The sequence below is a fragment of the Panthera onca genome, chromosome B3 (genome assembly GCF_046562875.1).
Source record: "Panthera onca isolate mPanOnc1 chromosome B3, mPanOnc1 haplotype 2, whole genome shotgun sequence".
NCBI lineage: Eukaryota > Metazoa > Chordata > Mammalia > Carnivora > Felidae > Panthera > Panthera onca.
Window position 1 is genome coordinate 125,084,435 of NC_138344.1, and position 26,600 is coordinate 125,111,034.

General features: G+C 39.3%; 1 protein-coding gene across 1 annotated transcript in view; it reads right to left on the reverse strand.

Annotated features, from left to right (window-relative positions):
- Positions 1-26,600, reverse strand: part of SEL1L (SEL1L adaptor subunit of SYVN1 ubiquitin ligase) — a 53,948-nt gene that overhangs the window by 18,564 nt on the left and 8,784 nt on the right. Inside the window, exons 4-11 of the mRNA XM_060620461.3 lie at positions 12,174-12,341; positions 10,692-10,797; positions 9,541-9,703; positions 7,161-7,214; positions 7,011-7,070; positions 5,352-5,433; positions 4,831-4,985; positions 1,261-1,317 (exon numbers count right to left, since the gene is read on the reverse strand). Coding sequence (XP_060476444.1) covers positions 1,261-1,317; positions 4,831-4,985; positions 5,352-5,433; positions 7,011-7,070; positions 7,161-7,214; positions 9,541-9,703; positions 10,692-10,797; positions 12,174-12,341 — 845 coding nt within the window. The remainder of the gene's footprint in view (positions 1-1,260; positions 1,318-4,830; positions 4,986-5,351; positions 5,434-7,010; positions 7,071-7,160; positions 7,215-9,540; positions 9,704-10,691; positions 10,798-12,173; positions 12,342-26,600) is intronic.

Genomic DNA, 26,600 nt, shown 5'->3' on the forward strand with positions numbered 1-26,600 from the left:
GTTATGGCAGAATAACAGCTTTATTAGTCTGACAAACATTTATCAAGCACTCACTATGTACTAGATATTGTCAGATGCTGAGAATAAAGTAGCAAAGTCCATGCTCTTTTGCAACTTAGTTCTAGCAGAGGAAACAACTTAATTATATAATTAACACATTTATAATGGGAAAGGGCCATAAATACAGATTTTCAGAAACTGTAACTGTGGTACATGACCTATTCCTGGAGTGGGGTTAGGGGTGCAGGGAGATATTCTGGGGTAAGAGATACTGGAATTGAATTCTTCAGGATAAGTAGGAATTAGTTACATAAAGAAAGGAAGTAGAATAATACTCACTCTAGACAGAGGGACTAGTATTCCAGAAATCCGGGGATAGGGAGGTTCTTGATATTTTCAAAGACCTGAGAAAAGGTCCATGTGCCTGTGACTCAAAAGGCCAGGTTTTGGTCTTTAAGTGACTGGAAATTATGGACCACTCAAGAGTTTTAAGCAAGGGAACACAGTATCAGGTGTGTGGCTTACAAATACAGGCTACTGCTTAGCAAATGCAAGCAGGAGATGATTCACACAAGTGGTAGGTATACTGATAGAAGGGAAGAGATGAGAGAGATTTCGGGCATAAGGCAGACAAAAGCTGGTGACTGGATATAGACCTGACTGCTATAGTTGTATATTCCTTACTGCTCACAACCTCAACAATGACTGTTCCCAAGTTCTATGAAATATTTTCTTTTATTTCTTTAATGTTTATTTATTTTTGAGAGACAGTGATAGAGTGCAACCGGGAAGGGGCAGAGAGAGAGGGAGACACAGAATCCGAAGCAGGAGCCAGGCTCTGAGCTGCCAGCACACAGCCCGATGTGGGGCTTGAACTCATGAACTGCGAGATCAGGACCTGAGCTGAAGCTGGATGCTGAACCAACTGAGCCACCCAGGCACCCCTAAACTATTTTCTAATGGGAGTTTTAAGACATACTTCTATCACATACCTATAGGAAACTAAGACACTGTGTATGTATTTTTGGCAGTACTGAGAACTAGGTTTCAGAATTAAAAAAGCCTTTCCCACCACTATAAGGTATAATCACATTTTTAGTCTTCAGCTTTCTCAGGGGTTAGCTGGATCTTAAAAGATCGTTTGTGAAGATTATCTAAATAACACAAACTTGATATTGTCATTGACTGACAAGAAATACATCTGGGGTATCATTTCCATCTACGACATGAAGTGCAAAGCCCCGGAAATAGGAAAGTTACCTGATGATTTTGTTCTACTCCACGGCCTCCGTGCAGATGCAGTTGTCCCAGACCAACCTGAAAATTAACAAAAATGAGCAGAAGTAAATGGTAGCATCTGGTGTGTAATTACAATTACAAAAAGGTTTCTGTTTATCATTCAAAAATTTAAAGACTTAGTCTTAACTCCTGAAGATATTACTCTACTTTAACGTACATTTTCTAAGAACTGAAAATGCCTGCTTTTAATTACAAGGCATCTTTCTGAAATAAAACATTTATTGCAGGCAAACTAAAACTGAACTTGTCACCAGGGAACCTACTCTAAAGGAAACACTAAAGGATGTGCTTTAGGAGGTAGGAAATTTATCCTGGGAAGCCTAAAGATGCAGTAAGAAATAAAGAGCAATGGAAAGTTAAATTTGTGAGTAATCTAAATTATATGGACTGTATAAAATAATATCTTGTGGAATTCAAAAATTGACAGAATTAAGACATACAGAGTACTCTAAAGTTTGCACTGTCCAAGAAACGGTAAAAAGTGCTCATTCATACTAAACTTTGATAAAAGAGTAGTAAAACAAAGTCCAACTATCACATTAGTAGAAGGGAGGAGAAGCAACAGCAAAAACACTCAAACCAAAAGAAGGTAAGAGAGGAGAGATAAAGAAGCATGGAAAAGCATAAGGAAAGAAGGCAAGCAAGATAGAAAATTTAAACTTGAATATATCACAAACTACTTTCAACTAAAAGACTGTCAGAATGGATAAAGATATAAAAGTAGTCTTCTGATGCTTCCAAGAGATGTATCTTAAGCACAAGAAGTTGAATACAAAAGAATACAGAAGATACTCCATGTAAATACTAACCAAAAGAAAGTGGCATAGCTAGAAGCAGGCAGAGCACAAAAGCAAAAAATATTTCTTGACATAAAAAGAGAACATTTCATGATATGCAAGCTAGTTTAACAAAAAGATAACAATATTAAGTCTAAGTGCACTCCACCTGGCTTAAAATACATAAATCAAAATTGACAGAACTACAAGAAGACAGAGACAAATCCACACCACAATGGGAAATTTAAACAATACTGTCTCAGCACTGGACAGAAAAAGCAGACAAATTCAGTAAGGATTCACAAGATGTGAACAATAGCATTAAGAAACATGACTCAACTGACACACAAAGAACACTATACCCAAAGACTGGAAAATTCATATTCTCTTCAGCATACAATATTTGCCTAAACTGACCAAGTGATGGATCATGAATCAAGTGTCAGGACATCTCAAAAAACTGAAATCATGCAGAGTACATTCTGACCATGGTGGATTAAGCTAGAACTCAACAAAAAAGTAGAAAATCCCCATTTATATGAAAACTAAGCAATTCACTTCTAAATTTACACATGGGTCACATATGAATATATGAGAGAATATTGAGAATATGACAGTGGGAGAATGTATTCTACCAGATATCAAGATCCATTAAAGCTACAGAAATTTAAGACAGTACTGGCATAAGACATGCAAGAGAATATGCACAGAGCATTATTTGCAATAGCCCAAATCTGGGGAGAGTAAAGTGGGCAGGTAAGCTGTGGGATTTTATACAATGAAATAACCACAGGGTAATGTAAATGAATGAATTACAGCTACATGAAAACACATGGATTGATTTCATAAACAATGCTGAGCAAAACAACCTGATTCCAAAAAATGTGTAGGATTTTTTTTTTTTTTTTTTTTTTTTACATAAAATTCAAAACCAGGCCAAACCAATCCATAGTGTTAGAAGTCAGTTCAGTGGGTTACCCCTGGGGAAGAGGGGGCTCCAGGGTGCTAGCTGTGCTACACAGGATGCTCACTTGGTGATAATTCAGGGGGCTGTATGCTTCAGATTTATGTACTTTTCTATATTAAGGTCATAATTCAAGTAGTAAAAAGAAGTAAATGATACATAATACCACATACGGATTTTTTTTCACTTGAGTTTTCCACTGAATACACTGAAGTATTCTATATTCTACATAGTTTTTTTTCAACGTTTTTTATTTATTTTTGCGACAGAGAGAGACAGAGCATGAACGGGGGAGGGGCAGAGAGAGAGGGAGACACAGAATCTGAAACAGGCTCCAGGCTCCGAGCCATCAGCCCAGAGCCCGACGCGGGGCTCGAACTCACGGACCGCGAGATCGTGACCTGGCCGAAGTCGGATGCTTAACCGACTGCGCCACCCAGGCGCCCCTCTACATAGTTTTTTAATGGTTGCATAAAATTCCATCACATGGAAGTGTCATATTTGAAATAAGTAGTTCCCTATTTTGAGGCATTTAGATGGTTTTGAATTTTAACTGGTTTCTCATATAAAAGAAAGATGTTTAATTAGACAAGATAACTATTATAATTTCCATAAGCTAAGATTTAGATATTCCACTGCAGGTTTTCTTTTAAATTTAAAGAAATTTTAATGTTTATTTATTTTTGAAAGAGAGAGAAAAAGAGCAGAGGAAGGGCAGAAAGAGAGGGGGAGAGAGGATCTGAAGTGGGCTCTGTGCTGACAGCAGAGAGCTGGATGCGGGGCTTGAACTTACGAACTGTGAGATCACGACCGGAGCCGAAGTTGGACGCTTAACCGACTGAACCACCCAGGTGGCCCGTTTTTCTGTTTGTTTTGTTTCTTAAACCTAAGATTCCCTTCTGTTAAGTCTCAAAATTAATTGTTCTCAAAAAGTATCTAATGCTTATCTCTAAATTTCTAAATCAGAAAAGATCTGTTAAATTTCATAGAAAAAAACAGGCAGGTGTTGAAGTTCTCCTTTTTTAGGATTATCAAATAATCCATGAAATAACAAATTATACATGGTGTTTTGATTGATATACTGTACAATTTACATTGAACTGGGCTACTTAAGTTGATGCCCTTGAGGAAATTATGGTCTAAAACAAGCAAAGGAAACATGAACAGTAAATGGCTCTGAAGGGCATCTGAAATTACAAATGTTCCAGAGACTTTCTGTTTAAAAAAAGTAGCAGTTTTCATCCTTGAGGACTCTAATAAGAGCCTCATCATCTGTAAAACTCTGCTCTTTTCAAGCAATGGTTTTCAACTGTGGTGCAATCACAGGGCCAGCTTCTAGGAACACATGCCTAGTCTACATCCCAGATGAATCCTAACGGAAATGGAAATGTCTTTTTTTTTTTTTTTAAAGTTTATTTGAGAGAGAGAGTGAGCACATAAACCAGGCAGGATTAGAGAGAAGGAGAGAGAGAATCCCTAGCAGGCTCCACGTCATCAGCACACAGCCCCATGAGGGGCTTGAACTTACGAACCGTGAGATCATGATCTGAGCTGAGATCAAGAGTCGATGCTTAACTGACTGCGCCACCCAGGCACCCCCCAAATGGAACTTTTTTTAAAGTACCAAGAGTCCTACACTCTAAAAAAAACAAAAAAAGCTCCTCCGGTGATTCTAATATATAGTTAATAATCGCTCAGAGCAATAAAAATGTTTCTAATAGATGTAAGTGCTTGCCCGAGACTATAATATAAAATGCAGTAAGATATACCGTGAGATGTTTAAATACATACCTGTGCCTGTACATCACCTTTTTCAGCTAGGAACTGATAATACTGAATCAAATCTTCTTCCAGCATTCCACTATTCATTCCTGGATTTTCCACCTCGTCAGGCAGCCGTATTCTCTGTACTACTGAGCCTCCTGTCAGTGAGATGTCACTAGCAACTGAAACAAGGGGACGAAGTAATAGCATGGAGGAAGGTCAGAAGCATTGTTCCACAGAAAAAAGTATCATTTCAGCTGCCAAATGCTGACAGACCTTATGCAAACAGTAATCTACAGATTATAAAATAGTAATTACAGAAGCCCAGTTTTTTCGACAAACTATTTAAGAAGTGGAATCCAAAGCACATGTGCACATACACACACAAGTTCTTAGTCAACTAGGGTAAAGACCATTCCACTTAAGAGAGTCAGTCACGGTTATTTCAAGTAATACAACAAAAATAGATGTATTTAAAGTTAAATCCATTTTGGTTTTTGTTTCTTTTGATACGGTGAAAGGCAAAAAAAAAAAAAAAAAATAGATACCATGATTGGCAACAAGACGATAGTGAGTCAGTGCCGATTCACAGCTCTGGAGGACTCCGATGCCGGCCCAGTACCGGTAACCCTGTGAGACAATCTCTGGTGAGAAGCCTGCGGTTTCACTGGAGCTCTCGTTGTAACAAAGAAAGCCACCTGCATTCAGGATGTAATTCTATGGTTCCTTGATCCCAGTACATCACCACCTCATTTATCCTGAGTTTTAAGTTCGGCAACTCCAACAACCAGACTATAGCTAAGCACTAGGAAATAGTGAAGTTCCCACAGAAATCAAAACAGATGCTATGAACCTTATGCATGAACTCTGTGTATCTAATGTGTAAAAGAAAATTACTTGGGCTCTTGCTAAGAACACATTCTAATCTTATTTTAGACAGGATTTTAACCAAAACAGGGTTGATTTACCAAACCAGCAAAGAAGCAACAATTAGCAAAACAGGGAAAACAAACGATTACTGGATGCAGGCAAAGACACCAGCAAAAAATGATTTCAGAATGAGGGGGAAGATAGTGAATTATAAAGAACATTAGATGCAAAGTAGAGCCTCTTGAGTCGTTTAGCAACAGACTCAACTTTACAAACTGTCACAATCCTTAGGGTGTTATCGTATAATTACGTGTATAATATTTCATGTTTTTATCCTGTAGCCATTATTTAAGAAGATTGGTAAATTAAAAAAAGTTATCTGTAAAAATATTTAACATACTTTTGCCACACAAAAATAAATGCTTCAAATTTCTGGAAAATTCATCTAAAAGCAACTTTTCAATTACTGTTTGAGGAATAAATGTGACCACAGATGAAAAAACCAATGGGAAAAAAAGCTTCAGAACTAGTGAGGAATGTTTCAGAAAGCTAGAGCAACATTCTTGTTTTTCAGTGGCTTTAACTACTTCAGCAGTTTGTGTCTGTCACAGACAAGGTCCAAGCTCCTTGGCAGGATGTAGAGTTCACTTACGTGATTCCTGATGCACTTCCTGGCATTCTCCTCTCCAGCCACTAAAAAGCTTGTATTTTCTTGCAAGCACCATGTTTCCTTGTTGCTGTCCCTCTGTATATATTGCTTCTGCTGTCTGGATGCCCTTCCACTTCTATTCACTACTGTTTATCCCTCAAAAGTTACTTTGTTTCTTTCCTCAGAAAGAAACTTTCTTTTAACCTCTTTTTAACCTCTTTCCTTTAACCTCTCCTTCTGACACCAGTGTGAATTAAGGACCTTTCTAGGTGATTCTTGTACTGTAATGATCTCCTTACTCGTGTGAATATAAATGTAAAACAAATCAATGTTCAATGTAAAATCAACTTAAATGTAAAATCTGTGAAAACTCAACCTAGGAAATGATTCTGACAAACAAGCTTCCAATTTACAGAAAAAAAAAAAAAAGCCATTTATCAGATCTCTATTTTAAGGGCAATCAGCCAAACTAATCATTTTAAAGAAAAACTGTGGACTCTACAAATTTTCATCCACATGTAGATTCAAGTGTTATATCTGTTAATAAGAATTTAACGTTCAACTGAATATTTGATCTGAATGAATACAAGCAGATCTTGTTCATGAAAGCTAGAAAAGTTATGGCTCCTCAAAACCCAAACATTCTGCTACTCAATGTTTCTAAGTCTTCCCCTGAAATCTTACTTACCAAAACCATGTGTGCTATCAGGTTGCCCCCAAGAGCTCCAAAAGTGTAATACACGAGGGCCTGAGAAAGAACAAAAGACACTTAACTGATCATAGGCACACACTGACCCAATTCAAATTGTTGCACATGATAAAGTTTTCATATTATTACCTTTGCCTGACTTGAATTGACACCAAGTCCAGAGGCATAGAGAAAGCCAAGGGCCTGAAATAAAATGATAAAAGTAAGAATTCTTCCCTAGTGGAAGTGTATCCAGCAGAGACATGGTTTTATGAACTACGAAAAGACGCAACAATCTTTAGATGCTGAAAGACTTGAATCTCCAAGTATGTACAACTGTGGAATTAAAGAGACTCAGAAATGCATTCAAGGTTTTACACAATGAAATACAACTTTAAACAAATCGTCTACCTTGAAGATTAAAGACAACTTAGTAAAATGTTAACTAGAAAAACAAAGCTGAACACAAACGTGGCTTTTATTTTATCTTGATCGATAGCTATTTTGAGAACAACCCCTATAATGATATAATGATCAACACATTACCTAGCAAAGGAGAAAACACAATGAAAATGGTAAGAGACTACCAAGATAAACTATCCTAGCAATAAAAAGGGGCAGCAAGGGTCAAGTTGAAGGGGTCAACAGAGAAAGGTCACTTTACAATGCTAAAGCACACATACTTTTTCATTAAAAAATAACAACAGCAACAAAAAACCCAAAACAAAAAACCCCAACCAACCAAAGCATGATCTTTGTCTTCTGAGGATTAGAAAGGCAGATATATCACGTGCCAGTGCTCATCAAAATCATGAGCTCTGTTTTATTTCCCAGCCTCCCTTGTACTTGGGGTCACATGTCTAGGATGCGGCAAAGAGATGTGAACCATTTTTAGGTGTGGCCATTAAAAACTTTCCAGAGAATCCTCCAGCCCCCACTTCTCCTTTCATGATGGCCCCAAAGCCCTACGTTTCAGACGGTTGCAGCTATGTGGCAGAAGCAGCCCTTGACTGAGTCACCATCTGGAAGACAGGACGCAGGCAGGGGAACTGCACCGACCCTGGCATGCACAAGGAATAACTCTCTGTAGTGCTGAGCCACTGTGATTTGGGGGCTGTGTCTGTTACATCAGCTAGAATTAATTACCACAGAGAGAGTGTTTTGCAATGTACAACATAAAGCACCGTGGCACGGTAAGGTGCTATTATTAGAGGGAAAAGATGCCTTAGAAGAAAAACCATACTTCAGAGCCAAATGTGTCTGCAGAAAAAGAATGTATGTGTGAATTTTATATAAAATGACTTACACAAAGAAGGGGAAAAAAGCTTTGAAAACAAAGGAGGAACAGTTAAGATATAACCTGTTTATAAATTAAACCACGACCATGTTAGAGCTGCAGACTGGTTAGGTATTCGGTCCTACAGAAAACTATGGTCACAATTCCTGTTATTGTTTACACAGTCTGAAAACAGTCCTCCTCTGTGACTAGAAATTTTATATTTAAGCATATCCCATACCTTCAATAAACCTGAATTATGGAGAGCATTTAAAAGAAATGGGGTGGCCCCCTAAATCCAGCTGTCAATCTTACTATTACCAAGGGGAATTAAGCAGGTATCATGTACCAACTGGTGTGATGCAGTCTGGGATACAGAGCACCCCCCATAAGGCAGTCTGGGCCAAAAGTATTTTCCTTGTGTTCATCAGCCTTTAGCTGTGACATCCCCTGTAGGAAACAGAAATGAAAAATGGGTCCTGTTTCTAACACAGATAAGAAAGAAAAGCGGGAACTGTGCTAGCAATAAAGACCAAATATAAGGTGTAGTCCTAGGCTGGATGCTGCTTTGGACAAAACAAGTATAAAGAAAATGTTTTGGTTCAACACCCTATGAATACTGTGTGGGTATTACATTTACCAGAGTGAAGCAGTGAGGGCTATTTACTGGATGAGCAAGTAACGGAACAGAAGACTGTGCGTCTCATTTTAATAAAAAATTCACAGTATAAATACACAAAGAGAAAGGTCAAGAAGGGTGTGCATGCAGTAACATGTTACCAATGTTCAGGTCTGGGTGGTACAGAAGGATGCTTACTTTCTTAGTATTTTTTAATTTGTATTTCTAGTTTCCTATAATGGACACGTACTATAATGAACATTTAAAAAACCACCAAGATTACCAAAAGCTACAGTATCTGAAGTTTGGAAAAAGGGCAGTGGGGAGTGACTGCAGATAAAAAAAAAATAATCACCTTCATGTTTCACTCTTTACAGATTGAATCTGGAAAACTACAAATATAATTGTGGTAAGATGCAACCTCAAGAACGCTGTAGATGACCACAAGTGTTCTCAGACTAAGGAAAAAGACTGTCTGAGAAGATTGGTAAAATGATCTGCTGCAAAATTAGTATTTAAAGATATTCTACCTCGCAGCCATCCTTACTAAAGGAAGGCAGACCATCGAGAGTAAACTGCTGTGAAAATAAACAAGTGCTGTGTGCCAAGAGATTCTGCCGTGGAAGTGCACTTACAGTTTGTCCCTTAGGAGAGCCTTCCTCAGTCAGTTTCTCAAACATCTCTTTAGCTGCCTGGATATTCTGTGTCAGGTAATCACCAAACAAAAGAGCATACGACACTCTCTCCAGGGCCTTGGTATGGTTCATGCCTGCTGCCTTTTGAAGATACCGATAGGCTCTTTAAACATAAGCAATTAAAAAACAAAACAAATTAGCAATATTTTGGAACTACTATTAAAATATATATATATATACACTTTGACAAAATCTGGGGCGCCTGTCTGGCTCAGTCAGAAAAGCATGTAACTCTTGATCTTGGGGTTCTGAGTTCGAGCTCCACATTGGCTGTAGAGATTACTGAAATAAAAAAAACTTGAAAAAGTTTTCTTTCTTTTTTTTTTTTTTACAAAAGCTAAAATGCAGAAAAATTAATTTCCCTGTTCTATAGAATCCTTCTGATATTTGATTTCTACTAAATTGTGTTACTTATATATGTAGAAAGCATTCTGGCTACTTTTGTTTTTATATAAAGTACCAGTTCTGTTATTCCAATATTTTAGAACAGTCTAATTTTAAAAATTTCTATTAAGAAAGTTATCTAGATTTGCAATGACAGAATTATAATAATGTGGTATCCAATAAATAATCCAATGATAACCATGGCAATTTTCTTTTAAAATCTTTGCACAGACTGTAACAAAAGTCAGCTAAAACTAAAAGTAAGGCACATAAAACGTTGGAAGACAGTCAACTCATTTCATATTCTTTCCAAATTCCTAAATTCTAGTCTTTGTCTGCAAGACAATTACAAAGCAAAAACAAAAAAACGAAACACCTGACAACAATTCCTTTTGTTTTACGTCATTTTGAAATCTGAACAGTGTAGGTATTCTTGGCTCTCAGAAACTATTACAGCTTTAATCAGTTCCCTTTTGTTTATTGTTCATTCTTGTGACGAGTATTTATAATGTTTTAATCCCAACAAGCTGAAATCTGATAAAAGTAATGGCCCTACTATCCATATTTCATAGGTTTTCTTATAGTATAACTTAAGAAATCCTGTCTTTGGGAGTAGACTTCAAAAAGAAAAAAAATACCACACTTTAGCTTTTTATCTCAGTAATGGCCTGTGTTAGGGGAGGAATGGACTTGGTAGTGCTACCTACTCTCGTTTTTGGCTTTTCTTATTGCTTCCATTGAGGATTTTCATCCCAGTCTGGTACATCACTTCTGCTTCCTGCATTTGCCGTCTTTTAGCAGCCTCTTCTTCAGCTAAAAACAAAATGTCAGATGCTTTTAAATGTATTTTAATTTTATACCGCTTATGTATCAAACATCAGTATATATTTTCTTTTGGGTAGTCATACAAACACAATATTTCACTATTTCCAAATCTGACTTTAAAGACACATGGTTTTTGTGTGTGGCCTTTATCTGACAAAAGAGGACTTAAAAAAAAAAAAAACAACTCATTGAAATCACTTTCTTGTAAAGAAAACAATTATCAACCTGTTTTTGGAAGGTGCTTTCCTGCTAGTAATTATAAAAATTTTTATATAATTCAAACTAAAATTCCAGGAGGACCTTATGATTATATACCAAGGTGAGCTAAAACCAGGACAGAAGAAGAGTAAAAAACAATAGTCAGAAAAATACTGTTGTAGTCAAAGTACTCTTTAGCCTTACCTGAAAGGTTGCATCTTTACAAGAAGATAGCTGACGAATTACATAACAAAAAATAAAAAGGATTTTTATTAAACAGAGATCTTGATTTAATATTCAAGTTCTCTGTACTTCCCAGTGTAGTGATATAACACTGGAAATCATAGCATTGGTATAGATGTCCCCCAAATTATTTTGCTACTATACTGGAGCATTTTAGCAGAAATCTAGAACTCATCAAGAGACATTTGAATATTTTGTTAGGAATATTTATAGAAATAGAAGAGACTACTTCTTGTAATATAACAACAAAATTTGATGTATTAAACAGGAATACCTAAATCATACTGGCCCACATCTGAAGGTAGACTATATTTGGTGATATCTCTAAGGAATGCCTAAATATTCTATCAGAACCAGTACTTTGAAAATGTTACCTGGTAACAAAGGAGGTATGTTCAAGGTTTTCTGTTGTTCTTTGACAGTTAGAAAGTTTTACCTGAAAACATGGCTTGCCTTTAGAGGCAATACTGACATTAACGTTTCAGGCAGTTAAATACACTTTATCTACCAAATATTCCCTTAGCACAGCACATTCCACTCAAAGTTATTTTAAAAAAGTATTATTTTTCTTCTAAGCGCTATTAATTAACCTTCAACATAATGTTCTGTTTCCGTCATTGCCAAAAAATGTTTTACATTAATTAATTTAGCAGCCTGCCCGAGGGTTTACGGGACAACCTGTGCACACCAACGGAAAATCACCTCTAAATAAAACACGAGTGGGATACACCGCCCAGTGACAGCCTGGAAGTAAGTACACCGCAAGCTTCCTACTCATAAGTCTAGTCTTTAGGACCATAACTATGTCATCAGCACTGACCACTTCTGATCAAGGTGGGAAAAGGATGGCTAGAAAAAAGCCTTAAAAATGTTATGCAAGACCTAGAGCAATGTGGACACGCCTCCTACTGAACACTACTTACTTTCACAAAAGCCCCACTTTTCATCTGCCTTGTAGTCATAGGTTGTAGCACACCATAATCTGCCATCTTCCCTCCCATCTGATGTACATTCGTCGTATTCCTTATCCAGGAACAGGAAAGGGAAGTGGCAGGGCTCCCCATGTGCTGTGCCTTCGATGGCGGTCAAAGCTGAAAAGATAAGAAAGAACTCTAAACATGAAGAGCACCTCTGGTATTCATGGATTTAATACTGTGCATTCTAATGATTAGAATCTGAAGACAAAAATACACGATTTGAAATAAATGGGGAACATGAAAGGGTCAGCATCAATTTTCTGTAAGGACGATTTAAGGGTGGGTCAACTTAGTGGACATGGCTGATTGACTACTCAGCTCTGTATCTAGCTTAGAATCTCTGAAGGTCTTGAGAGATGATAACCTTGGAATGTTAAGAGTCTACTGCAAAACTCCCAACTAACTAGTGAGCAAAAAACAAGGCAAATGCAACCAAATTAATTCCACTGTTCAGCACAACTCTTTTTTCTATCTGAATGTTGTAATTCAATTTCTTTAGTAGTATAAAGTTATACAGGTAAAGTTAATCACTCATGTACACCTCTGTGATCCGACAGCATTTTATCAGAGTACTTATCATATGTGCTGAGGTTCTTTCTTTCCATATTCTAGCTTCCACTAGACCCCGAGCTTGTTAAAAGTAAAGACCATATCTCTAATTTGTTCTTAAGCTCTGAGTATCTTCTAGGTGCTGGAAATTATGCCAGGTGCTGGAAACGAGGTGGAGCAGAGGCCTCTGCTATACACAACTTACCGCCTAGCAAGGAAGAGAGACATTAAACAAAAGTATGATCTATGTTATGAAAAGGAAAGCCTCCCCTGTCAGGAACTGAGGTTTATACTGAACTTCATGGATATGTAGGAGACGAGGGTGGATGAACTGCTTCAGGGTGGGGTGGGAGAAGTATTATAGACAGAGAGAACCTTGTGCACTGAGAATCAAATGAAAGACAGCATGGTACAGTAGAAAAATTACAACAAGTTCAGTATGTCAGAACATGCAGTGTGAGTGCCAAGGTGGATGAGAGAAGAGGCTAAAAGCTAAAGTGGCCTGAAGAAGCCAGAGTAGGAAGGCCCTGACAAATCTAATTAAGGAGCCTGGACTTCATCCTGAGAACAATGGAAATTCACTTAAGAGTTTTAAACAGGAGTGACACGCTCATATTTGCATTTTTATTAAGAGAGTGGAAAATGGAATAGAGAGAAACAAGGCTGGATGCAAGGTGACCAGTTTAAAGGTTGTGACAGCAGTCTAATTGAGAGGTAATGGTAATCTGAAGAGGACAATGGAATGTAAGAAGTGGATGTACTCAAGTGATCCAAGGAAGTAGAAACAGTATCACTTACTGACTAGGTAGATGAGAGGGGAGAGGAGTCATGGAACACTCCTAGGTATTAGGCTTCAGGAAGTGAGGAGATGGCTGTCTTCACTAAGAGAACACTAAAGGAGGAGGTTATTGGGTAGGGATGAAACGGATCAGGGGCAAGTTAAGTTTTGATCCTGTTACATTCAAAGTGACTACAAAAAACAAAAACAAGATGTCTTAAGACAACTGGAGAAAGTTCTCCAGTTTCCAGATATACTGGAGGCCAAGAGTATGCATAAGAATGCCAAATGAGAAGTACAGGAGAAGACCAGAGGGCCAGGGTTGAGCCTAGAAGCATACATGGTTAAGTGTGAGTACATGTCAACTTCCACTGGTTGATTTTACATGGAGAATTTAATTAGGCAGCAGAGCTTAGTGATTAAGAGTACAGATTCTGGAGTTAGAATGCCTGATTCAAATTCTACTGCTTATTAGATGTGCACTTTGAGCAAACTATTTAATTTCTTCATTTATCTGTAAAATTATTTGCAGATAACTGCCTTATCTACAAATAGAGATAATAGTCCTTGCTGCATAGAGTTATTCACAAAGATGAACTGAAATAATACATGTAAAGGACCCATCATGGTGCCTGCTACTTAAGGTAATAAGCATTCAAGAGATGGCAACTGCTATTATTACAGGCACGCCTGCTCTGAAAGGCTAGAAATGTGCTCTCCTTCTTTCCAGGGCAAAGAAGAGTACATATGAAGATACTAATTTGAAAACTATTTTCAGTAAGTTATAAAAGGCAAAATAAGGGGTGCCTGGGTGGCTCAGTGGGTTGAGCATCTGACTTCGGCTCAGGTCATGATCTCACGGTCCGTGAGTTTGAGCCCCGCGTCGGGCTCTGTGCTGACAGCTCAGAGCCTGGAGCCTGCTTCCGATTCTGTGTCTCCCTCTCTCTCTGCCCCTCCCCTGCTCATGCTCTGTCTCTGTCTCAAAAATAAAAACATTAAAAAAGTTCAAAATAAATTTCAAATGGTTTACCGACAGGTAAATGTCATTCACTATCCTGGTAATTACTACCAGGGACAAATACTTTGACCTGTCCATGTTTATAAGAAATGATCTTTAGTACAGCATATAAGCTGTGCTAAAGTGTCCTTTAGTAACAGCCCTATAGGGGTAACTTTAACTACAGAGTTTGAAAAAGGCACTCCTATGCACTGCTACTAGATTCAAATTTGCTTGAGAAAAATAGTATCTGTAAAACAGTAGTTTGTAAACTTGAATTTCAAATTAAATAATGTAATAGGTTAAAAGAATACTGAATTTTTGCTATGATAATAGAAATTAAAAAAAAAATAGCTTGTCCTAAGAATTCTAATTTGTCAAAGCTTTCTAAGGGGTGCAAATATATGAAAGAATTCTCTTTCATGTGATGAAACTATACGCCAGCAAAGAAACTGGAAAGAACCCAAAGGTTTTTGGCAACAAAGTGTTTTAACCCAAGGCTGATTCAGCACTAACTTAAGTAGAAAGAAACCCCAGGGTGCATGTACATCACCAATTTAGTTAAAGTGAATCTCGGTCTAAATAATGTGTTTATTAGTAAGTAACTAGAAAGAAAATTTGTATGTCTCAGCTACATTCACTAAGCCAAATCACAACAGGGAATTGCTACTACCTTTTAAACTGGTTGTAAAGTCTTCTAAAAGTTCCTGACCGGGACTTGCTAGTTGTAAGTCAATTATCTCAAGTAGATATTCTTACAATAGCATTATTATTCAGTTAATTTTCTTTCCATGAAGAAATTCTGCAAGAGTTTCAAAGCTGTCATTTAAAAAACTGCCACAAAAACAGTACCAGCTTTAAAAACAATGGTAATCACTGCTCTGGTGCAATGAAGCAGACTGATTATGCAATTTAAGTTAATGATACCAGTAGTCAAACCTGACAAAATGAAAGGGGGAAAAATGTGTCCTTAAGTCAATTCTGCACCTTCCTGTGAAAAATCACATTTTTAGAGGATTCATATTTTGACTCTACAATGACGACACAGTACCACTATCTATTTAAACCCTGACAGTAGGAAACCATCAAAACCTTAGAGGAGAAAGCAGGAAAAGACCTCTCTGACCTCAGCCGTAGCAATCTCTTACTCGGCACATCCCCAAAGGCAAGGGAATTAAAAGCAAAAGTGAATTACTGGGACCTTATGAAGATAAAAAGCTTCTGCACAGCAAAGGAAACAACCAACAAAACTAAAAGGCAACCAACGGAATGGGAAAAGATATTTGCAAATGACACATCGGACAAAGGGCTAGTATCCAAAATCTATAGAGAGCTCACCAAACTCCACACCCGAAAAACAAATAACCCAGTGAAGAAATGGGCAGAAAACATGAATAGACACTTCTCTAAAGAAGACATCCGGATGGCCAACAGGCACATGAAAAGATGTTCAACGTCGCTCCTCATCAGGGAAATACAAATCAAAACCACACTCAGATATCACCTCACGCCAGTCAGAGTGGCCAAAATGAAGAAATCAGGAGACTATAGATGCTGGAGAGGATGTGGAGAAACGGGAACCCTCTTGCACTGTTGGTGGGAATGCAAATTGGTGCAGCCGCTCTGGAAAGCAGTGTGGAGGTTCCTCAGAAAATTAAAAATAGACCTACCCTATGACCCAGCAATAGCACTGCTAGGAATTTATCCAAGGGATACAGGAGTACTGATGCATAGGGGCACCTGTACCCCAATGTTTATAGCGGCACTCTCAACAATAGCCAAATTATGGAAAGAGCCTAAATGTCCATCAACTGATGAATGGATAAAGAAATTGTGGTTTATATACACAATGGAATACTACGTGGCAATGAGAAAAAATGAAATATGGCCTTTTGTAGCAACATGGATGGAACTGGAGAGTGTGATGCTAAGTGAAATAAGCCATACAGAGAAAGACAGATACCATATGGTTTCACTCTTATGTGGATCCTGAGAAACATAACAGAAACCCATGGGGGAGGGGAAGGAAAAAAAAAAAAAAAAAAAAAAAAAAAAGAGGTTAGAGTGGGAGAGAGCCAAAGCATAAGAGACTGTTAAAAACTGAGAACAAATTGAGGGTTGATGGGGGGTGGGAGGGAGGGCAGGGTGGGTGATGGGTATTGAGGAGGGCACCTTTTGGGATGAGCACTGGGTGTTGTATGGAAACCAATTTGACAGTAAATTTCATATATTAAAAAATAAAAAAAAAAAACAAACAAAAAAAAACAAAAAACCCTGACAGTAAGATATTTATGATTTATGTTATATGAAAACTTATGATAATTAACAGACTGCTTTATATTTAAACTAGTAAGGATTTGCTCTTGCAAAGTCAGTAAAAATCATTCAAGATAGCTAGAAAAAGTTAAAAGTTAAAAAAAAAAAAAATAAATAAAAAGACAATCCAAAACAACAACCCCAAGCCTGAAATCATTCAGCACTGGCCAGAGTCTGGGTATATGGGAACCTTCATACTGCTGGCAGGAGTATAAATTAGTACAAGCTTTTCATGAGGGACCTTTAGAAATACCTATTAGCATTTAAACGGTCCATACGTTTGGATCCCATTTTTCCACTTCTAGGATGTTTACTTGTAAAAATGCTCCCAATAAGGATGCAAAGAGATATGTGTAAGAGAGTGTTTGTATATAAAGATATAAAACCAACAAGAACTCAAAGGTCTATCAACAGGAGATTGGTTAAATCAGCAACAGTGTGGCCACTACACGAAAACCTGGGCAGCAATACAGATGGAAGGTCACTGGAGAGGAGTGTAGATGGAGCAGAGGATCCAAGTCTGGGTGTCAGGGCAATCTTGTATCTGAAGGTCAGGCAGATTCCAGGGAACCAGCAGCCAAGTGAAGAAACTATCTTCAGAGTATGAAAAAATATGTGAGGGGTCAGTAAAATGAGGACCAAGAACTGACCAAGTATCCAGCAATGAGAATGTGACTAGAGCACAGTGGATTGACAGACAGTTCTTGAGGGGATTAGAGCATTCCTGGAGTCAGATGAGAGAATGGGAAGACAGGAAGAGAATAAAGACAACTCTTCCAAAGAAGAACGTTACAAAGGGGAGTAGGGAAGGAGGGAGGTTGCTAGAAGGGGTTTTGGTTTTTAAAATATAAGCTATTACAGCATGTCTGAATGCTGATGGAAAGAACCCAAGAGAGAGGGAGCAATGAAAGTTCGGCTAGAATGATGCTGTATGAACTGAATTAAATGTCCTGGGAATAGCAACACCCAATAGCTTTCCCTCATTTCTAATGGTAAAATCAAAATGAAACCCAAAAAAGTCAACTTCTTGATCCATAAAGATAAAAGCAAAGGATTTAGTTTTGCAAATTTCTCATCTTAGGAGCTTTTACACTGCCAGTAAAGACTGATACTGTATCTATAAGTTTAGATAAGTGCTCTATTAATAAGAAAACTACTTAATCATGCTGCTTGTTTGAAGCTATCTTGCACTTCCAAGCATACAACAGTAAGTAGAATTTTAGTCAAATATATTTGTAGTAGAAAATAGTTGAAATGCAATCACTTAATCTTAAAAAGCTATCAACCATATAGTGTTGAACCATATAGTGTTCAATTTTAGTAAACACCAAGGTAAAAACTCAACCAACCAACAAACTGAGGGTTGATGGGGCGTGGGAGGGAGGGGAGGGTGGGTGATGGGTATTGAGGAGGGCACCTTTTGGGATGAGCACTGGGTGTTGTATGGAAACCAATTTGACAATAAATCTCATATTAAAAAAAAACCCAAAAAACTCAACCAACCATCATCGAAAATCCCCAAATTACTAAAATCAAACCCAACTACAGATGATTCAAAGTAAACCCTACTTGAGATAGAGCAAATGGTATAGGCAAAATAAAGAGGTATTTACTGTGGAAATACGGTACAACAATCTCTTAGGGAAATTCCCAATGTTATATAATTTATTATAGAGATTGTTTTCACCCAGTGCTGAGAATTCTAACTACAGCTGAGAAATGACATGTTAATGAAGAAAGGGAGGGAGGAAGGAAGGAAAGAGAAGCAGACTATGCAGGAAGGCCTTGCTTTAAGGATTAAAACAATTTTCAGAACAAGAATGAAAGGTAGTAATATGGAAAATGAAAAAACATTAAGAATTCACGAGCTCACTTCTCTCTGTGAGAACTAATTTTAAAGGAGAAAGACAAACAAGCACTGGCTCATGTGCCCAGAAGAAAGTGACAGGCACAATCAGAAACCATACAGAGTGAAACTTGCTCAGGAGAAGCAATTTAAGAAGAGTGAGCTATTTAAGAGTGAGCTTCTCTGAATAATGGCTTTAAAGACAGTTCTTAGAGTTTGAACAGCACCCGGTGGAGTGCTTTTCCACAACGATGGTCTCCTAAAGGAGTTTTCTTGCACAACTAATTTCTTGCACACCCCAACAAAACAAAATAAAACAATAAAATCTTTTCATTAAAGTCACAACCTGCTGTAGGGAATGAACTATGTTTCCTAAGCCATCTATCTTCTGTTACGTCTGATCACTAAATCAAGGTTTTATTCCCAGCCACCCCCATGTGAGTGACAATGAGGTAGAAATGCCATCCTATTACTCAACCAACTTGCTTATTTCATAGCCCAACTTAAGCATGATTTATCAAGTTTAAACTCGGTTCCTTCTGTGCCATTTGAAATAAAGCAAGATGCTCAACATTTGACTTAATTTTTTCTTTTTTAAGACTATCCGGATAACATGTTTATTGTTGCAGAGACAATCACAGCGATAGGAAAGAATACAAAATTAAAGAAAAATCACAGTCATCTTTAGCTACCACTGCAAATTCCCTTTTTTCTCCCCAGGTAAACAAACCACGGTTACTAGAAAAGTAGTTCACTTTTCTCTTTCACTTGCAAATATATAGGGGGGAAAAAAGTCTTTTCTTTACAAAAGGGACCTGTGATGGTTAACTGTGTCAGCTCACTGGGCCACAGTGCCCAGGTATTTGGTCAAAAATTATTCTGGATGTTTCTATGAAGGTGTTTGTGGAGAGTAACATTTAAATCAGTGGACTCTGAGTAAAGCAGATTACCCTCCATAAGTGGGTGGGTCTCATTCAATTAGTTGAAGGCCTAACAGAATACTGACCTCCCTTGAGCAAGCAAGAGGGAATTCTGCCAGCAGGCAGCCTTTGGTTCCATTTCTCTGGAGAACCCTGATCAATACAAGGATCATACTAAGTGAATTATTTGCAATGTGGCATTTTCACTTTACACTACTATTCTTGCAGGTGGCAGACTGCGGATTGGCTCACTCTTAACCCTTTCCTCACCTTCTGCAGAGCTAGGGATGGTCAAATGATTGTCTTGGTAGTTTTACTAGTGACTCCTAGGGGAGGTTCCTGCCCTTCTGATGCAGGTATCACTTCCTCCTGAGGACCAAGGAAGGTACAGCCTTCTGTAGCCTCCTGAGGTACAGCCACCATCAGTTGTGATCACATGGAACCAACATGAAGATGAAGCTAATTTACTAAGGAGATTGAATAGGAGAGAGAGGAGCTGGAGTCCTCAATGGCATGAGCCCTGAACAGCCTATGGAACCAAAAAACCCTCTGCTTTTGCCACTTTTGAACAGATTTTGTCATTTGCAATAAAAATGTTCTTTTTAAAAACTGCAAATATTCTATAATAGGAAACACCACAATGTAATCACTTCCCCTCTTGATGGCCATTTATTTATTTGTTTACAAAAAACGTTTACTGGGATAATGTGCAAAAAACAGTCACCACAGGGATGGCTGTTTTCCTCTGAAAGGTGGACCCTTGGCTAGAATCAGGGAACTTACATTTTGGGAGGGTTCCCACTACCCTAACTGATAAAAGTGACTCACTGGGCCTAAACTGTACAATGTGGTTTATGCTCAACATCTGTTTTCCTTCTGGGAACCTACAATTTTGGTACAGGCTAGGCCGAGAGTGATTACATGACTAGTCTGCATTAAAAATTCCAAGCACTGGGTCTCTAACCACCTTCCCTGGAAGGTAATATTTCACCTGTGTTGCCACACATGCTCAGGGAATTAAGTACATTCTCTGAGGAGTCCCCTGGAAGACTGCTGGAAACTTGCACCTTGTTTCATTTGGGTTTCGTCTCATGCTGATTTTGGTTTGTATCCCTTCTGCTATAATCACCCAAAGCAGTGAGTACAACTACTTGCTGAGTCCTCCCAGCAAATCATGGAACCCGGGGAAGTCTTGGAGACCCAAGTCAGCTGGCATCAGAAGTAGGATTCGCTATGATGACCCCGACCCACTGAAATACAGTGAAAGCACTGTTTGGGAAAGGAAGGACAGCGGACAGGCTGTGATGAATCTTTGGTGGCCAGGTGGCTACAGGGTCATCCGTGGGGTGCAGCAGCTGAGCTGCTCTCTGTTATGAGACATAAACGTTACCTGTGGAATCTGAAAATGATAGATCCAACTCCAGGGGAGTGAGCTCACTGCTTCTGGCCACAGTGGCTAAAGTGATGCCTTTGGGTTTTATGCTCTCCTCCAAATAGGAGAAAGGGCTCCCAAATTCCCAAAGGTGAACGGGCCAATAATGTTAAAAGTTTACAGTGCTCTCTCCTCCAGGTGGGGTGGAGGGGCAGGATGGGGGGGTGGGGGGCAAGAGGGAATAAAACCAGGTCCTAGGGCCGGAGCAAAACTTCAGAGAAACCAGAAAGAAAAGGGAGGGAGGGAGAGCCCAAGCAGTTTTTTTTTGTTTGTTTTTTTTCAGTCTAGCTGCTGCTGCAGTAGCCTCCCCTACTCCCCTTCCTCCCCTGCGTTCCAGCCTCCAGCCAGGATCTTCCCTGGCAGCTGTGATGTTAACATGTAAATGCCGAATTTATTTCTTGGCAGTTCAAGTAAATTTGCAACAAGGTAAAAAAAAGAAAAGGAATTTCTTTGGTAGCTTTGTATTTCGTGGCTATCACAGCTGGATGCATGATATAAATTGACATATAATGTTTAATACTTATAATTCCATACATGCCTGAGGAATCATCTTGATCAGGAGAAGCTGCAAAAAAGAAATGTGTTAGTGGGACACAACTTCCTTGCTTTTTGCCACCAGTGGGCGGGTTGGAATTTAAACTCCTTTGAGTATTGGAAACGGAACAAGTCTCTGTAATTGCTGGGTTTTGCTATGGAAGATTAGGATGTTTGCTTAGTGAAGCCCCTATAAACAGGGAGACAGTAAGAAAGAGGTGATCTACAGATACACACTTTTAAAGTTCTAAAGAACAGGTTTTAGCTGGCTACTGAGGGCTTGTGAAAGCAGAGGTCAGACCTTAGAGCCTGAAATGCGTGCCTGTGGGGATGGGGGTGGGGGAGAGAGGGGAGAGGGAGAGAGAGAAAGGGAGGGAACTCAAAGGGTGACAACACAAAAGGTGTAGCAGTCACTTTGCATGTCACTTAGAATTTCTGGCCCTGCAGCATCTAGCCTTTGCTGCAGAAAAAAAAGCCTTTGGCTTTTAAAAAATCCTGAATTCACAGATCCTAGTTGCCTGGACTTGATTCTAAGCTCAAACCTGATGCTACCTGGGACAGGCTTCCAGCTTCAGTGTGAGCTGGACTGAACTGAAAACAGGAATAGGCTCAATAAACAGAGCTCGGATTCTGTGACCTCTGTACCTTAGGCCACCTTTCTGTGGGTCCCCACATTGTGAGAAAATCGTGAATGCTTGGGTCACGTACAAATGCTCACAGGAAAGGAATTGTTCTTCGATGGGACTACCTGAAATCAAGCTGCTGACTGGCTGCATATTTAACTTGTGACTATTGCCCCAAGCTGTAATTTGTGAGAGGGTACATCGCAGGAACTATGACCCTCTATTCACTCCTTACAGGTTGAGTGGACTCCAGGCATGTCCTAATTGTGTCTGGCTCTCCTGATAAGCTGCCATCTCCAACAAGGACTGATTACGTGACCGCTTCCCTCACCTCTCCTGTGCACACACCTTAGTGCAATCTGATTATTCATTGCAGCTGTCCTCAGAGAAGGGTTGATCTTTTCTAGGCTGCTTACTGGTTATGTGATCAGGGCAAAAGGGGTGGGAAATTATGTAAACCTCTAAAACTTGTGAAAATTATGAAATTTTTTGAAAATTCAAGATTTTGTCCTGACTGATTTTTGAACATGGTGGTTTTCTGGCTCAGCTCTATAAAAATGCTCTTCTGAGAAGATGTTCTGCCCCTCTTACACAGAACCCCTCCAAGTGAAAGGTATGGATGAGACTAGGGGATGACTAAGAAAATACAAAATTATGATTGCTGAATGGAAACACTGATTTTGAAACAACAAGGAAAATCAACTGAAACTCCTGCACTTGGAGAGGCATGAGTGAGGGGAGAAGGCATGATGATGTTTGTTTTTTGAAACTATTTATGGAAGCTTCTTCCCCCTCCTTGCACCATTCCAAGCTGTTTAGAGTGCTTTGCATTCAGAGTGCTGAGCCTGTGCTCCTATCTGACAGGGTTGACCATGAGGTAGCAGGAGGTGGCCGGGCCCTTGCACCTGCCATGCAGAAAACTTCCAGCTGTTGTCCCCACTCATGAGGTGGATGCACTGGTCTCACTCTCATGGACAACAAAACTGTTTGGAGCTGACTGGTAGTGCCTCTGAAACTAAAGACTGAGCTAAATGACTTGGACTGCTGGAAACCCCAGGACAAGATGCCCATGGTAGGAGGCCACATCATAGTGCCTAACATATGCCCTGCTTGGGGTGCCCCAATGATGGTAAACTCTTTGTTTGCAGGGTTACTACACGTGCCCTCTGGGACTATATTTCTGTATGTGCACCCTGACTATCACAACACTGCCTCAGCTAAAACTTACTGGCCAGTTGTGCTGGGCCTGAATTGATGCTTAAGGCCAGGTAAAAAGGGTTAATACAGATATTTAAGGGGGAAGCCACCTGACTAAGGCAGGCCTTTATGATTAATGGGATTTGTTGACTGGCTGAGTCCAGGACCCATGAAGGGCATAATTGAAACCAATACTGCAGACTGTTCTCACTCTGTTGTCTGGGTCTCACTGAGAGTAACTTTGCTGTAAAGCCAAGACAGCTAATGACCAAGGGGGTAGACTATGCAGAGAAGAGTTCACACAGCAGGTTTTAACTTCTGTCCTTGAAAAGACCTGCTTATAAGGTCAGCCCTTGGCTGGTGTCTGGGAACTTAAGATTTTGGAAGGGTTCCCGCTACCCTGTTAGGAGTGACTCATCCCAACTGTACAAACAATATGGTTTATGGTGAACACCTGCTTTCCTTCCACGAGTCTGCAGTTTTGGTATGTGCTAGGTACAGAGTGCCCACATGACCACCCTCCTAAAACAACTCTAGGTATAGGTCTCTAATGAGTGTCCCTGGTAGACAGCATGTCACCCATATTGCCACAACTTGTTGCTGGAGAAATTAAACACGTTTTGTGTGACTCCCCAGGGAGAGGACCATAGGAAGCTTGCATCCGGTTTTTCCCCAGGCTTCACCTATGCATATTTCTCTTTATTGTGTTTTGTGTTCTTTTGCTGTGATAAACCATAGCTATAAATATGACTACATGCTCAGTCCTATGAGTCTCATGGAAAATCATCGAGCCTGGAGGTGTGGTCCTGGGGATCCCAGAGACAGTTGGAACTAAGTGTAAAATATTCAACAAGAAGGCAAGTGTGGCTGGAATCATGTGAGTGAAGGGAAGTGGCAGAAGATAAAGTCAGAGAGATAGTAGGGGCTTGATCATGGAAGGCCTTATTTGGACTTTATTCTGAATGTGATAGGAAGCCACTGGAGGCTCTGAACAGGAAGGAAAACTGGTCTGGTTGCTGTTAGAGAACTGACATAAGGGGGAAAGCAGGGACACGAGGCAGGAAGTTCTTACAGACATAAGACTCTTCAACTATCCTTGGGTGGTTCAGATCCACTTCAGAAAAGAGAAACTTAAGTTCTTCTTTAAGGATGAGTAGAAATAGGATAAATTTGGGCAAGAGGGTGAGGAAGGTAGTCCAAGCAGCAGGAAGAACTTGTACAAAGACCTAGAGGCATAAACTGCACGGTGTATCTGAAGAATGGTAATGGGTTTGATATCACTGAAAGAGGGTCTGGGGCAGAGCCACAAAGATGAAGTCACAGAAGCCAGCAGGCATGCTGCATGTGGAAGATTTTGGGAATCATGCCAAGGGGCTTATGTGTCATCTCACGGGCAAACGGGGAGATACTGCAGGGTTGTAAACAGGGGAGTTACGGATCAAATTTGGGTTTTAGGAAGATCAATATGGCAGAGATGTGGATGAGAGAACAAAGGAAGCAAGTCTAAAAGTAAATATCATAGTACCCAGTTCTAATGTAGTTGGGACTGCACACAAAACCATGCATATATAATTTATGTTATACATAAACAGAGAGGTGACATGATCAAATCATGTTAGAAACATGCTGACAAAAGACTTCCGGCAAGCACACTAAAGGTATTTCCTACCAGGCGGGTCCTTCCTACCTATGGAATGCTTTAGCAGTATGCATGTGGTATGTCTACACTGCTCACTGTACATAAACCTGGGATGTATATATTTATGAGGAATGACTTCCTAGAAAATGTCACACAAGCTATGCAGTTATCACAGAATAAACTGGAGATGTTTCATAATGGAAATAGCCCCATTCATGGACGTAACATTCCATATGCATCACTCAGAGGCTTCGTACGTTAAAATCCAGGCCAGAGTGCATCCTAGTTGAGGCAAGCAGTAGCTGGCAGCAGCCCTGGCAGTCACAGACTTCTAGACACTTCACCTGTGTCTTGTGATAATTGTATCTTTGAACATATTAGTCAGGTTTGGTGCTGGGTAAGATCTCTCATTCGTTGGAGTCCAATATACCAATCTGACCCATTGGGTTTTCTCACGATATTTAACTTGAAAAGGAAGCATCAGGATGAATGATGTATTTCCTAAACATACCCACCAAAAAGGGCTATCAGTACTGACAACTAAGTTGCAGTGCATGTCCCTGCTGCCTAGATTGTAGTGTCTAAATACAATTTCCACTAACAGGAATCTGGTTTGTGTGTGTGTGTGTGTGGGGGGGGGGGGGATGGCTGATTCATTTCTGGGTTAGGAAATGTAAAAGATAATTTAAGACATCCTACCCTGCCTGAAAAGAAAAAATGTTTAAAAGTTACCTACAATTAGTCAAAAGAACAAAGGAATGAACTTAAAGGAACTCTAAACAGGCACAACTGGGGTCATGTGAGCAATGAAGAAGGGTGACTGCAATAGCGTGAAGCACCAACATGTGAAACCCACAAATCTGTAATGATGCTCAGAAGCAAAGGAAAAGCAAAGCAAATAAAAACAAACAAACAAAAAAATGTACTCATTGGCCTCCTTTGGAGGTTGCTAGGGCACCAAGTTATTATTTGAAAATACTTCAAGGGAAAAACTTGAGCATTTATCCTGCTTATAAGGACTATATTTCAGGGTAACCAAATAGTTGATGAGGGAAAGTTTTTCTTTATAAAAGAATCCCAGATAACAAATGCAGGTGGAATTGCATGTTAGAAAGCCATCACTTTGCAATTCTTAGTGAAATCCAGACAACAAACAAAATGGTTGCCAAAACCTCTAGGTGAAATATCTGTGAGGAATTTTCGCATGGCTGGATCAGGCTGACACCACCCAGCTTCATTGATTCATCACCAGAAGTGGGACAATCAGATACTATATGCAATGCAATGTAAAAGGAAGTACACAATACGCTATGAGATATTCTCAATAAAAAACCAGAGCTGAATCTACCCAAGCCTGTAGAGCTAACTCCCAGTTTACAGACTAGACAACAGACAGTGGAACACGTTAAATTATATTACAAGGATATGACCAACTAGACCCAGAATGTGGGAAACTGTATAGCACAAAGGACATTATTTCTCTAACAAGTAAAATGAAATAAAAAACAAGGGAGAGAGAATTGTTATAGATTAAGAGAAACC